This window comes from Chaetura pelagica, unplaced genomic scaffold (assembly GCF_000747805.2).
Source record: "Chaetura pelagica isolate M959 unplaced genomic scaffold, ChaPel_1.0 scaffold696, whole genome shotgun sequence".
In the NCBI taxonomy this organism is placed as follows: Eukaryota; Metazoa; Chordata; class Aves; order Apodiformes; family Apodidae; genus Chaetura; species Chaetura pelagica.
The window spans coordinates 168,787-182,410 of NW_009953639.1; the positions used below are offsets into that span (position 1 = coordinate 168,787).

The 13,624-nt window shown below is 51.3% G+C and overlaps 1 protein-coding gene across 3 annotated transcripts; it reads left to right on the plus strand.

The window, feature by feature from the left end:
- Positions 1-3,176: 3,176 nt before the first annotated feature.
- On the plus strand, positions 3,177-13,330 carry UBOX5 (U-box domain containing 5). 3 transcript variants are annotated; one of them, XM_009999831.1, is made up of 5 exons: positions 3,177-3,325; positions 5,046-6,228; positions 9,216-9,359; positions 10,671-10,714; positions 13,139-13,330. In XM_009999831.1, the coding sequence occupies exons 1-5, from the start codon at positions 3,272-3,274 to the stop codon at positions 13,328-13,330; spliced, it is 1,617 nt and encodes a 538-aa protein (XP_009998133.1). In that variant the 5' UTR covers positions 3,177-3,271. The 3 variants fall into 3 exon arrangements, with proteins under 3 accessions (XP_009998133.1, XP_009998134.1, XP_009998135.1); XM_009999832.1 differs by lacking the exons at positions 9,216-9,359; positions 10,671-10,714 and adding an exon at positions 10,812-10,970 and having other exon boundaries at positions 13,119-13,330; XM_009999833.1 differs by lacking the exons at positions 9,216-9,359; positions 10,671-10,714 and having other exon boundaries at positions 13,119-13,330.
- The last annotated feature ends 294 nt before the right edge of the window (positions 13,331-13,624 follow it).

Here is a 13,624-nt window from a genome sequence, read left to right on the forward strand (position 1 = left end):
TTCCGATGCTTCCATGACAAATAAAAACTACAGCTCTGGGCATTTTTTCTCCGTGATTACTTGTTTCTCTGTGCTAAAGGAAAGTGGATGGATGTGGTGACTCTGTGAGAGCAGAGCAGTGGTGTCTGGGAGAGAACTGGGGTGATTTTTAGTCATGAAGTTGATCTGGGTGCCAGGAACACACATCTGTGTCTCCTCCCTGTTTCCATCTTCGTCAGGCTGGCGTTGGTGGGCATGCAGGCTGAGTTTTTCCTTCAGGACAGAGCCTGAAAGCAGAGTGGAGAGGTGGAATCTGGGGCTGAGAGTTGAGCTGCTCTGCCTCTGAGATGTTGGTTTGATGCTCAGCTCCCAGCAGATCCTGGCAGAGAGGACTGGGCAGCTCATTTTGCCTGCCTGGTTTAAAATGTCTAGGTTGTTTTTTTTCCCTTCTCCCTCAAATACTCAGCAGTTTGAAGTGTGCCTGTGCCTGTTCCATACTGCAGCAGCTCCCTAGTTGTCTGTAGGACACCAGAAGGGCTCTTAGTGACTGTCTCTAAAATGCCTGGGTTTGAATTGCTGTTTTCAAGACCATGGAGCATCTTGCTGGCATAGAAAACCAGCAGACCTTCAGGTCCGTGTTTCACCACCTCAGCTGAAAGGCCCTTGTTCACCTTGGAGAAACGTATCCAAGAGAGATGAGAGAGTTGTGTGACATCCTGATGGCACTTTGTAGTCTTTGAATCCTTCCTGAGTCATTGGTTTTGCCAAGTAATGACCTCAGTAATGCAGTTTTCTGGGTGTTGTGTTTTTAAGGTGTTCATCAACTCAGACCCTCCATGTCACAACCACCCAGGCTGCTACCAGCTCAGGTGACCTCCACACGAGTTCAGGGCACGGTGGCAGCAGTAGCCAGGGGAAGCCACATCCACTGTCCCGTCTATTCTTCCACACCTTTTAACAGTCTGCAGTTCCCCAGCTCTTGCTTCAGCCCAGGGTTTTTGCCAGAGGGCTCCTGGGCTCACTGTCCCACCAGATCCTGGCTGCTCCTCCAATCTGTTCCTCAGCCTGTCCCTGCTGATCCTTGTTCCCAGCCTGCTTCCCTGGCCTTTCCTCTCACAGTGTGTCCAGCCAGTTCTCACTTTCCTTCTTTACCCTGACCTTTAATCCTAATCTTATTCCAGTTTCTCATTTAATCTGCCTCTTCATCCCCACTGTTCATGTTTCTGAGTTACATTTTCATGGGAAGAGTGAAAAAAAAAACAGCCATGACTTAAAGCAACTTGGTGACAGACTTTTTCTGTAAAGCCAGAGTGTTGTAGAGCTTTTCAGAAGGGGGAGCAGTGACTTGGACATGCAGAATAATTCATTTTCTTGCTGAAATGTTGAACCTGGAAAAGTTAATCTTGAGTTATTAAAGTCTGTCAGGGTTGCAAATGGGTAGGAGGGAATCCTATAAAATGTACCTGTACACACTTAGCTCCTCGTGCTACAGGACAAGGGGCACCTGAATTGAAAGACAGTAGGTTTAGTGAGATAATAAATTGTAATTAGCCAGAGCTAATTACCATAGATTATTAAGAGCGTGGTAGGAAAGGATGGACATGAGGAGTTTGTGAAGTGGTGAGTTTGCAGGGATGAGTGTGAGGGATGCAGGGGTGAAGGTTCTTCTCCTCCCTCACCTTGGTTTAAGGAAGGTCTCTCCAAGATTTGGTGACTGCCAGTGCTCCAGTCTGGTCTGGTTGGAAGGGAGATGGAGAAGGCTTCAGCCTAGGAAAAAGAGAAGCAGGGGAAGCAGGAGAGGGGGCAAATCTGGAGTCATTCCAAGAAATTCTTCCTAACCCCAGCAGCAGGAGGGCCAGGCTCATTAATCAGGCAGCAGGTTCAGAAGGAGCCAAAAGCAGTAATTCTGTCACACAGCCTGTAGCTTCACAGAGCAGCTCACTCCCACAAGAGATGGCTGCCAGAAGTCAGAGCAGTTCAAAAAGCCTGTTTGAACAATTCCTCACTGGCAGCCCTCTGCTGGAATCCTGCCAGGCTCAGAAAGCCTAGAAAGTCCTCTTGGAGAGGCCTTGGTTTGTGCTTGCCCTGCTCTTGGGAGGAGCAGGAATTGCTCTTGAGAGCTGCCAGACCAAATACTGTGCCAGGAGGGGAGCTCACCTGGCCTGCTGCAGCTCTCCTTGGGTTCACACCATTTCAGCCCCCAGAAGGCCAGTCCCACCATGGCTGAGCTGACAGCTCCATCTGAAAAATCATTCATTAAAGGGCTGCTTGTTCTTGAAGGAAGTGGGAGCTTCCTCCTGATTTGCAGGGTTGCCCAAGGCAATGACATTAAAACTAAGGTTAATGTGAGGTTAACACTTGTTCCTCACAAATAATTTCCTTCTTAACGGGGATCTGATCTAACCATTTCCAGCCACACTTTTTTTAATGGAAAGGGAGGTGCCTTCACTTGAGTTTCCCTAATGAACATTGTCAGAAGAATTGAGAGGGTTGGTGTTCAGAGCACAGATCATCTCCCTAGGAGCTATTAAATGCCCTCTGCTCCCTTGGAGCTATTAAATTCCAATTATTAATACTTGTGTTTAATCTTAGCTTACATCTGAGGCTCTCAAAGCCCTCCAGAAACGTTTCTCTTTGCAGCAGCAGCAGCACTTCCTTAGGCCTGACTGGTGTTACCTGAGAGGCACCCTCCAAGCTTGGCATGTTTGGTCCAGGAGTGCCAGCAGGTCCTGCCCCAATCTGCTGAAGGCAGCAGATAGACAGGGCATGGAAGGGAACACTAGCTCTTCCCAGCTCCAGTGGCTGTGGAGCTGAACACACCAGTCAGGTGACAGACACCCTGTTTCCTCCAGAGCTGATTGAGGCTGCTCACCCTGATTCCTTTGACAGCCTCATCTGATGTTTGATGCTTTATCTCCAGAACCTTCAGGATCTTTAATAAACTTTCAGGTCTAATTGCTGGCCTGCCCACAGGTAAGATGTTTTTAGCTAAAAAACACCATTTTTCTCATTTGATGTTTCTCCAGGGGTTCACTAATTAGTATGAATATATTTTGTTTCCTCTCAGTCCCATCTCTCCACCACAGTCAGTTGGGTTTATATTGGCTTTACCTCCTGGACTCACATCTGAGCTGCATTTTAGGAGCTGCTGAGCTTGTAGTTCATACATGCTTTGGAACACAGGATCCTTTCACTGTTCACTGATGTTGACTTTATTTTGCCTTTTTTTTTTTTTCTTTTTTTTCCAAGCTGAATCTGATGCTCAGAAATTGAGGTCTCTCCAGCTGCCAAGATGGTCATCAATGTCTGTCTCCCCCAGTTCAAGCCAAGAATTCACTGCAACAAGGTAAAATAACAATGTGAGGGGCTTGGGGGAGCTGGAGGGTTTAGGTGGGAATTATAATCTGGGATAATTAACAGTGTTTCTGGAAGAGTGATTTTTGGTTGGCCATGCCTGGCTTTCCTGGGAAGACAAAGCAAAGGGGACTCACAGCAAACTCCCATCATTTTGTGTGGTCTGGTTGATTCAGAGAAGGGTTTCCATCTGGGAGGCTGTGTGTGTCCACTGGCAGCAGGAGCACCAAGAACTGGGCCAGGAAAGGTGTGGGCTTTTTAGTCTGCAAAGCTGAGAGCATTTTTGTCCATAAAAATGGTTTTCCAGTGACGTTGAGGGTTGGGATTTAGGCAGGTTTGCTCACAGCTGTCTCTTCCAAGCTCACCAGTCTGCTGTCATTCCCAGCAAGGAGGTTTTGTCAGCTGATGGTGGGAAGCTGGGCTCCTGGATCCCCTTCCCTGTTTGTGATTCCATCTTGAGACAGTCACTGACATGTGAGCACCAGGAGAACCCATGTCTGGGGCTTCAGGAGCTGCAGCTCACTTGAAGATGAAGTGGAGCTGGAGGCTCAGTAGTTTGAAAAACCAGTACTGAGAGATTTCCCACAAGTTGTTCTCTAGTATTTATCTTGTCTGTGCTTTGGTCAATCCCTGCCAGGTGGTGTTAGGACACTGTATAACTTTGTGTGACTGCTCTGGTGTGGCCCATGCCATGATTTGAAGGGAAAAAGCCCTAATTTTGCAGGATCTCATAACAAAACAGTGTTAGGTGCCTGCAGGTACTTGTGCTTTGCCTTGAGATGCTTTTTTCCCTGCAATATTGGAGTTTTCCCCATGCCCAGTAGAATATGCAGCTCTTGGCAAGGCCTGCTGAAGTTACTCTGTTCTACAGTCACTTTTTTACTCAGCATCATCAGAATCTCTTAGGTACTTACTCCTTTTTAATTCAAGGCCATTTTTTAATTGTACATCTCCCCACCAACTCGTGCCTCAAAATACAAGATTGTTGTGATCAGGAGGGTGGAAAGGAAGGTAGCAAGAGGAATAAATAGATATTCCTTGCTGTTATCTATTAATTTAGCCAGTGCTGCAGACTTTTTAGCTCCCAGGGCTTCCAGGGAAGAGAATATGAGCAGAGCCAGCCTGTCCAGGGTCAGACCAGAGGCTGGGATGGCAAGTTCTGGGAAACATGGGGTGCGACCCAGCCTGGTTAGATGAGTCTCCCTCAAGGTTGGGTAGTGTTGATCCCAGAGCAGGAGAAGACAGTTGGCTAGCTGGCCTCTGGAGGTTTCTCTGGGGTCTTTTAACTGGGTTAAATTCAGAGCATGTCTCCACAGGGCAGAATAAGCTGACATGATGTTCCACAACAGTTGGAGGAGAGAAGACCTGTCTCCCCCCCACACTCTGCTCCCAGCCACACTCTCCCACTTGGTTTATTTCACTGACCCAACCACAACTACAAACTGTCTATCTTTTCCCACTCTTGTAGCAGTGATGTCAGCTCTGCAAAGGACTGGTCAGGTCACAGGGTGCAGAGCAGAGTGGATGGGGTTGTGTGGCTGCAGGAGGGTGGCGGTGGGTCTGCTCTGCTTCGGGGGTCTCCTGTGCTGATGTGACATCACAGCTTTGGTTCCTGGGTGATGTCAGCTTGGGAACCTGCAGAACTGCTTGTGAAATGAGTTTCCTTTTGTTTTCTTGTTTCGATTCAAATCCATTTTTCCCTTGAAACACAGATCTCTGCTGATGGGTACGAAGTGGAGAATCTCATCTCGGATGACCTGGCCAGGAGAAATCGTGGTTTCCGCAGCGAATACTTCATCAAACCTCCGGTCCACGTCACCATCTCTTTTCCCTTCAACATTGAGATCTGCAGGATCAATATTGACATCTCCTCTGGGGGATACCAAACCTTCTCCGGGCTGGAAGTGTACACCTCTACCTCATGCAACAAAACCTCTTGGCAGAGCCCTGAGGGTCAGTTCTCAGGTCTGGCCGGTCAGCCTGTCTCAGACAAAGACACTTTCACACTGGTGGGCAAAGCTGTCTTAAAAAATCAAAGCAAAGTGACATTTGGCCACAGAGGTTTCAAGCCAAGGCCTCCCTTCCATCAGATGGAGCATGTCTTCTCCTACCCTGGCTCTGTGTCTCAAGACCTCTGGAACAAAGGGCCCGCCTCGCTGAGCAACGTCTCGCACTTAAAAATCTGCATCACCCACGTGGCCGGGGGTGGCCTGCCTTGCATTAAGAGGCTGGAGGTGTGGGGACAGCCTGCCAAGTCCTGCCCACAGGAGGTGATCGAGGGTGTCTTTCAGGTGGCCTCCCAGTTCCTTGCCCAGGATGTTGGCAGCCTGAAGCCAGAGCTCTGGACACCGATGGAGAGCGAGTGCGAGCCCTTCGGCACCAACGACAGTGAGCAGCAGACCCTCCACAAGCTGGTGGACATTGTCCAAGACATCCCTGAGGAATTCCTGGACCCCATCACCTTGGAGATCATGACCTTCCCCATGCTCCTGCCCTCTGGGAAGGTGATCGACCAGACCACCTTGGAAAAATGCAACCGGAGTGAGGCTTCCTGGGGCAGGGTACCCAGTGATCCTTTCACTGGGGTGGCCTTCAGCCAGCACTCCCAGCCCCTACCTCACCCTACCCTGAAGGCCAGGATAGACCACTTCCTCTTGCAGCACAGCATCCCTGGCACCAACCTGCTGGGGAGGGCTCATCCCTCGGAAATGCTCCTGCCTTCTTCCATAACAATGTCTTCTCTGAAAAGGAAAATGGACTGTATGGATCAGAGCTCCCTGCAGCCACCCTATTTTTCTTCTACAAACTTGCTTGTCACATCTACCTCAGAGAGCAGTGCTAAAAAAATGAAAACTGACACTGACTCACACTTGATCCACATGGACTGTTCCACAGGTACCGGGGCTCCATAAGTCACTCTCCGCATGTTCCTTGAGTGTCTTGACAGCCAGTGTTCTGAGGCAGGAGGCTCCAGGACAGATTCCCATCCCACCTCTAGAAAGCTTTAAGGCTGTTGTATTTTGCTGTTGATAGATGTCATGGAAACCCTGGCCCGGGTTGCCCAGAAAGGTTGTAGATGCCCCATCCCTGGAAACATTCCAGGCCTGGTTGAATGGGGCTCTGAGCAACCTGGTCTATAATCTTAGAATCATAGAATGGGTTGGGTTGGAAGGGACCTTCAAGATCATCCAGTTCCAACCCCCCTGCATGGGCAGGGACACCTCCCACCAGCCCAGGTTGCTCCAAGCCCCATCCAACCTGCCCTTCAACACTGCCAGGGATGGGGCAGCCACAGCTTCCCTGGGCAACCTGGGCCAGGGTCTCACCACCCTCATGGTGAAGAATTTCTTCCTGCTGTCTAACCTAAATCTCCCCTCTTTCAGTTTAAAGCCATTACCCCTTGTCCTCTCACTGCCCTCTCTGGTAAAAGAGGGTTTGTAGTTAGTTAAAGCAGAAAACCAGGTAGAGCCATCAGACAAAGGATGTCACTTTTGCCTCCAGGGGGAGGAACTGGGCCCTGCTTTCCTTTCATCCTTGCTTTTCCCAGCAATCCAGCAGCAGCCTCAGGAGGCAGAAAACCAGCCTAGACCTGCAGCCCTGAGGGGAACACTTGGAAAGTGCTCTCAGCCACCCCAGCCCTGCAGAGCTGCCCTCCAGGCAGCACAAGCAGCGCAGAGGGACCTTTGGCTCCACAGAATGCTGGGAGCAGGATGGTTAGGATCCTCTTTGTAGGTCCATCCCCTCTCACCCAGCAGCTGGGGTGGGCAGGAGGTGACAGGCATTAGAAAGCAAAAGTGATCCATGGCTCAAATACCCAGGAGATTCACACCCCTCTTCCCAAAATCCCTTCCCTCCTGTGGTTTATCCTATGATGGCCCTCAGCCTCCAGGCCGCGGTGAGGAGCTTGGCTCCCAGGGGATTCCTCCTCTTGACTCCACGCTAGACCTTTGGCACAAATTCCAAGTCTTATTTTGCCACCTTTGCTTCCACCCTTGGTGGCAGGTGAATTCCTGGGAAGTTCTGGAGCTGCTGGCAGTGCAGCTGTGGCAGGGATGTGACAGCACCTCAGGCAGCAGCGCTGGCGTCTTGTGTCGTTAAACTGAGCTGCTGCTTTAGATGCTCATCCCACTGGAGGAGGAAAGTGCCCTTGAGCTGGGAGGAGGAACATGGGTGTCTTTAGCAGCCTTGTGTTGAGATGAGCTTGGAGAGAGCAGCCATGTCTGTGGGTCCATCTGTTGGGGACAGTCTGGGCTGGGCAGGATGGTGCAGGCACACGGTGTCCCTGCTCACCTCAGGGCTGTCTCCCCAGGCAGGGAAGTCTAGTTTTCTTGTGTTCTCTAACCTGGATCACACCAAAATGTGTGATTTTAATCCTTTAATTCCATTCATGCCTGCTGGTAGGTGTCTCTCCCATCTGCTTGCTCCCAAAATTGCCAAAAAACATTTCAAGGAAAAAGCTTAAGTGGTCATTTGATTTTAAATTAATTCTTTAAAGACTTGGTTGGCAGTAATTGATGGTTGATGGTACTGGACAGAGAAGTCAGACTGCACATTTCTGATCTCATCTCTCAGCCTGGAGCTCATGCCATGTTTTAGGAGGCATCATCAGCTATTTTTGTTGCAGAGATGTGTAACAGCTTCCACTGGGGATGTGCCCCAGCCCCCCAGGAGCAGGGGTCCTGGGGCTCCTGGGGGAGCCGTGCCCGTACATCCATGAAAGCAGAGTGCTCAGCCCAGGGAGCTCGTGCTTCAGGATGTCATCAGCCTTGATTGCTGTGGCAAATGTGCAGCACTGCTTCAAAGGTCTTCCTCTGGGAGGTGGATTTAACAGAATTAGTGATGCAGACACCATTCTCTTAATGCATAAGTCTTAATTAATAGCTTTGGGATTGCACAGGAATAAACACTGCAGGGAAGGGTCCAACCCTGAGCCTTGGGCTTTATCCCTTGACTCGGAGCTGGGACAGAGAGAAAAATTAGTCTTCCAGGTTTTGTTAGTGGCTTAAATGCTCCCAGTGAGCTGCACACAGCAGGACTGGGAGCACTGGTCTGGGAACCTCAATGGAGCAGGCTGAGGGAGTCTGGAGGTTCAGAGAGAAACGAGTTTCTGGATTATTTGCTGGTTTGTCCTGTTCTGAAGCTGCAGATACAAGCTGGCACCTGAATGTTCATTGGCATGGCATGACATGAGTGTCATGAGGGCTTCTCATCTTTAGGATCCAAGGCAGATGAGGCACTAGATCCCCATCCTGGCATGTTCATGGGGAAGAGTCACCTCTCAAGAAAACAAGTAGGAGAGCTCCTAAAATCCTCACTGTTGTCCCAAAGATTCAGAGGCTTGAACTTTTTTTTTTCCTGGTGTCCACTTCTCCAGCTTGAGCCTCCAGCACAGGAAGCACATGGAGCTCCTGGAGTGAGTCCAGAGGAGGCCACAAAGATGATGAGAGAGGTTGGAGCAGCTCTGCTCTGGAGACAGGCTGGGAAAGTTGGGCTGTTCAGCCTGAAGAAGGCTCCAGGGAGACCTTAGAGCACCTTCCAGTGCCTGAAGGGGCTCCAGGAAAGCTGGGAAGGGACTTGGGACAAGGGCAGGGAGGGGTGGGATGAGGGGGAATGGTTTTAAGCTGAAAGAGGAGAGATTTAGACTGGAGGTTAGGAAGAAATTCTGTGCTGTGAGGGTGGTGAGACCCTGTCCCAGGTTGCCCAGAGAAGCTGTGGCTGCCCCATCCCTGGCAGTGTTGAAGGGCAGGTTGGATGGGGCTTGGAGCAACCTGGGCTGGTGAGAGGTGTCCCTGCCCATGCAGGGGGGTTGGAACCTGAACCTGTTGATCTTGAAGGTCCTTTCCAACCCAAACCAGCCTGTGACCCTGTGATTCTCGTTGCAGATCTGGTTTCTCACGAGCAGAAACTGGCGGAGAGTCTGGACACGGCCTTGACCTCGGCGCTCAGCTCCATGCCCTCCTTCACAGCCAAGCTGGTGAGGAGCCAGCAGCAGGCACAGAGCCAGGGAGGCTGCAGCAGCTCCTGGAGCACAAGCACCCTCGGTAAGCACAGAGCCTCTGGTTCATCTGCTGGAGCAAGAACTGAGAGGAGAGCTGGGCCTGGGTTAGCAGGGAGGGTTGTGCTGCTGCTCAGCTTCTCTCTGTACCTCTTCAGGCCCCTAAATATTCTATATTCAATATCAAAGCATTAAATTGTCTCCCCACGAGCTTTACTTAACAATCCCAAACTACTGGTTTTGTATCTCAGCAATTTTGATGGTTATTCTCCCAGTGAGGCAGGTTAGACCTTCACAGAATCACAGAATTGTTCTGGCTGGAAAAGACCTTTAAGATCATAGAGTCCAACCATAACCCAGCTCATACCAACCATTAACCCAGTTCTGCTAAGTCCAGTGCTTAAACCATGTCCCTCAGCATCACATCTGTATGTCTTTTAAACACCTCCAGGGATGGAGACTCAACCACCTCCCTGGGCAGCCTGTTCCAGTGCTTAATTGTCCTTTCAGTAAAGAATTTTCTTCTGATGTCCAATTTAAACCTCCCCTGGTGCAACTTGAGGCTCCTCAAGGACATTGAGGGGCTGGACAGTGTCCAGAGAAGGGCAGGGAGGCTGGGGAAGGGGCTGGAAAACAAACCTTATGAGGAGCAGCTGAGGGAGCTGGGGGTGTTCAGCCTGGAGACAAGGAGGCTGAGGGGAAACCTTCTGGCTCTGAAAGAAGGTTGGAGCCAGGGGGGGTTGTTCACAATGAACAAGTGATAGAACAAGAGGGAATGGCTTCAAGTTGTGCCAGGGGAGGTTTAGCTCATCTTTAGGATCCAAGGCAGATGAGGCACTAGATCCCCATCCTGGTATGTTCATGGGGAAGAGTCACCTCTCAAGAAAACAAGTAGGAGAGCTCCTAAAATCCTCACTGTTGTCCCAAAGATTCAGAGGCTTTCACTTTTTTTTTTCCTGGTGTCCACTTCTCCAGCTTGAGCCTCCAGCACAGGAAGCACATGGAGCTCCTGGAGTGAGTCCAGAGGAGGCCACAAAGATGATGAGAGAGGTTGGAGCAGCTCTGCTCTGGAGACAGGCTGGGAAAGTTGGGCTGTTCAGCCTGAAGAAGGCTCCAGGGAGACCTTAGAGCACCTTCCAGTGCCTGAAGGGGCTCCAGGAAAGCTGGGGAGGGACTTGGGACAAGGGCAGGGAGGGGTGGGATGAGGGGGAATGGTTTTAAGCTGAAAGAGGAGAGATTTAGACTGGAGGTTAGGAAGAAATTCTGTGCTGTGAGGGTGGTGAGACCCTGTCCCAGGTTGCCCAGAGAAGCTGTGGCTGCCCCATCCCTGGCAGTGTTGAAGGGCAGGTTGGATGGGGCTTGGAGCAACCTGGGCTGGTGAGAGGTGTCCCTGCCCATGCAGGGGGGTTGGAACCTGAACCTGTTGATCTTGAAGGTCCTTTCCAACCCAAACCAGCCTGTGACCCTGTGATTCTCGTTGCAGATCTGGTTTCTCACGAGCAGAAACTGTCGGAGAGTCTGGACACGGCCTTGACCTCGGCGCTCAGCTCCATGCCCTCCTTCACAGCCAAGCTGGTGAGGAGCCAGCAGCAGGCACAGAGCCAGGGAGGCTGCAGCAGCTCCTGGAGCACAAGCACCCTCGGTAAGCACAGAGCCTCTGGTTCATCTGCTGGAGCAAGAACTGAGAGGAGAGCTGGGCCTGGGTTAGCAGGGAGGGTTGTGCTGCTGCTCAGCTTCTCTCTGTACCTCTTCAGGCCCCTAAATATTCTATATTCAATATCAAAGCATTAAATTGTCTCCCCACGAGCTTTACTTAACAATCCCAAACTACTGGTTTTGTATCTCAGCAATTTTGATGGTTATTCTCCCAGTGAGGCAGGTTAGACCTTCACAGAATCACAGAATTGTTCTGGCTGGAAAAGACCTTTAAGATCATAGAGTCCAACCATAACCCAGCTCATACCAACCATTAACCCAGTTCTGCTAAGTCCAGTGCTTAAACCATGTCCCTCAGCACCACATCTGTATGTCTTTTAAACACCTCCAGGGATGGAGACTCAACCACCTCCCTGGGCAGCCTGTTCCAGTGCTTAATTGTCCTTTCAGTAAAGAATTTTCTTCTGATGTCCAATTTAAACCTCCCCTGGTGCAACTTGAGGCTCCTCAAGGACATTGAGGGGCTGGACAGTGTCCAGAGAAGGGCAGGGAAGCTGGGGAAGGGGCTGGAAAACAAACCTTATGAGGAGCAGCTGAGGGAGCTGGGGGTGTTCAGCCTGGAGACAAGGAGGCTGAGGGGAAACCTTCTGGCTCTGAAAGAAGGTTGGAGCCAGGGGGGGTTGTTCACAATGAACAAGTGATAGAACAAGAGGGAATGGCTTCAAGTTGTGCCAGGGGAGGTTTAGGTTGGATGTTAGGAAAAACTGCCTCACAGAAAGACTTCCTAAGCACTGGAAGGGGCTGCTCAGGGACGTGGCTGAGTCCCCATCCCTGAACACTTTTTAAAATCATTTAGATGTGGTGGTTGGGGACATGGTTTAGTTGTGGGCTGGTAGGGCTGGGTTAGTAAAGTTAAGTTAAAGGCTGGACTGGATGATCCCACGTCTTTTCCAACCTGAATGATTCCATGATTCATAGTCCCTCCACAAGTTGATGCCCTACCTGCTGCCTTGCTCTTCTTCCTCCTGAGTGAGGGTCTCCCTGAGAAGAGGGTTGGAAGGGACCAGGTTACCCTGAGAAGGGGAAGGGGCTGTGCAGTTCCTGGTGGCTGGTTCTGGCTCTGGTTCTGGCTCTCTCACTCTCTCCCTCCCCCTCAATAGCTTTTGCTGTTTCACAGGGACATTAAGCTATTAAGCTTTTTCCTGTCCCCTTTAAAATTGCTGCTGTTGAAGAGTTGACTGAGTAGCCCTTGATAGGTGGTGTGTGACAGGAATGCAAAGTGATCCCTCAAGCCTTTCCCTCAGGAGTTGGTGACTTTAATTCACTGGAGAAGAGGGAGGGAGGCCGATGCAGCCTCGGTAAAAGTGAAAAGCCCTTTACAATCATCTGTCCTCAATTAAAAGCCTGATGGTGCAAATGCTGACGTGATCCAGCCCCCCCTGAGCACACCCTGCCCCAGGAGCCAGGCTGTTGCCTTTCCTCAGGGCAGTGAGAGGGGAAATGAGCCACAGTCCTGAGCCCTGAGCACCCACAGCCATCCTGTGTGTCTGCAGAGTGGGGCACTCAGCTCATGGGCAGGATTGGGTGGCCTTGTCACCCAGAGTCACAGAATCACCTTGGCTGGAAAAGATCTTCAAGATCATTGAGTCCAGCTCTCAACCTATCACTGATAAGTCTTTAACTAAACCATGTCCCTCAGCACCACATCTACAGGGCTTTGAAATCCCTCCAGGGATGGGGACTCCTCCCGTGCCCTGGGCAGCCTGGGCCAGGGCCTGACAACCCTTTCCAGGAAGAAATTGTTCCCAAGATCCAACCTAAACCTCCCCTGGCACAACTTGAGGCCATTTCCTCTTGTCCCATCCCTTGTTCCTGGGGAGCAGAGCCCGACCCCCCTGGCTCCAACCTCCTCTCAGCAGCTGCAGAGCCAGCAGGTCTCCCCTCAGCTCCTTTGCTCCAGGCTGGACACCCCCAGCTCCCTCAGCTGCTCCTGCTCACACTTGTGCTCCAGCCCCTTCCCCAGCTCCCCTGCCCTTCCCTGGACACGCTCCAGCCCGTCCTTGTCCTTCCTATAGTAAGGGACCCAAAACTGAACACTCTCCCCCTGACTGAGCCCCTTGTTTCTCCCCTGCAGAGCACGGCAGGAGCAGCCAGGCCCATGGATGCTCTTCCTGTGGCAAATCCTTCTCCTCCTACTTCAGGACAGAGCCCGTGTACCAGCTTCCCTGCAGCCACCTGCTGTGCCGGCCCTGCCTGGCCGAGAAGCAGAAGTCCCTGTCCTCCATCCTGTGTGGGAGCTGCAAGAGACCAGCTGCCACCCAGGACATCAGGAGGGTTCATTTCTGAGCCCTGGGCTGCCCCAGCCTGCTGAGAAGAGCAGGACAGGGAGCCACTGCTGTTCCCAGAGTCTGGATTGATCCGCAGGAGGATGGAGGCCTTTGGAGAGCTTGGAGATGAGCAGCCATAAGGCTGGAGAGGAGTTGATGTGCTTACAGAGCAGGGGGGTGGGGGGTTGGAGCAAAGTGACCCGAGGATGACAAAAGCCATAGCTTCTTTACCAAGAACATGTATTTACCCCTAGCCTGCCCCTGCCCCCTCACACCCACCCTCCCAGCACCACCCCAGCAGCTCAGTGGTTCA

Bases quoted from the DNA above. Each gene is read 5' to 3' on its own strand.
- UBOX5 (XM_009999831.1), top strand. From the start codon at position 3,272: ATGGTCATCAATGTCTGTCTCCCCCAGTTCAAGCCAAGAATTCACTGC. The intron at 6,229-9,215 runs GTACCGGGGCTC...TTCTCGTTGCAG, and splicing joins CCACATGGACTGTTCCACAG to ATCTGGTTTCTCACGAGCAG. The intron at 10,715-13,138 runs GTCCCTGCCCAT...AGGAGCAGCCAG, and splicing joins AACCTGGGCTGGTGAGAGGT to GCCCATGGATGCTCTTCCTG.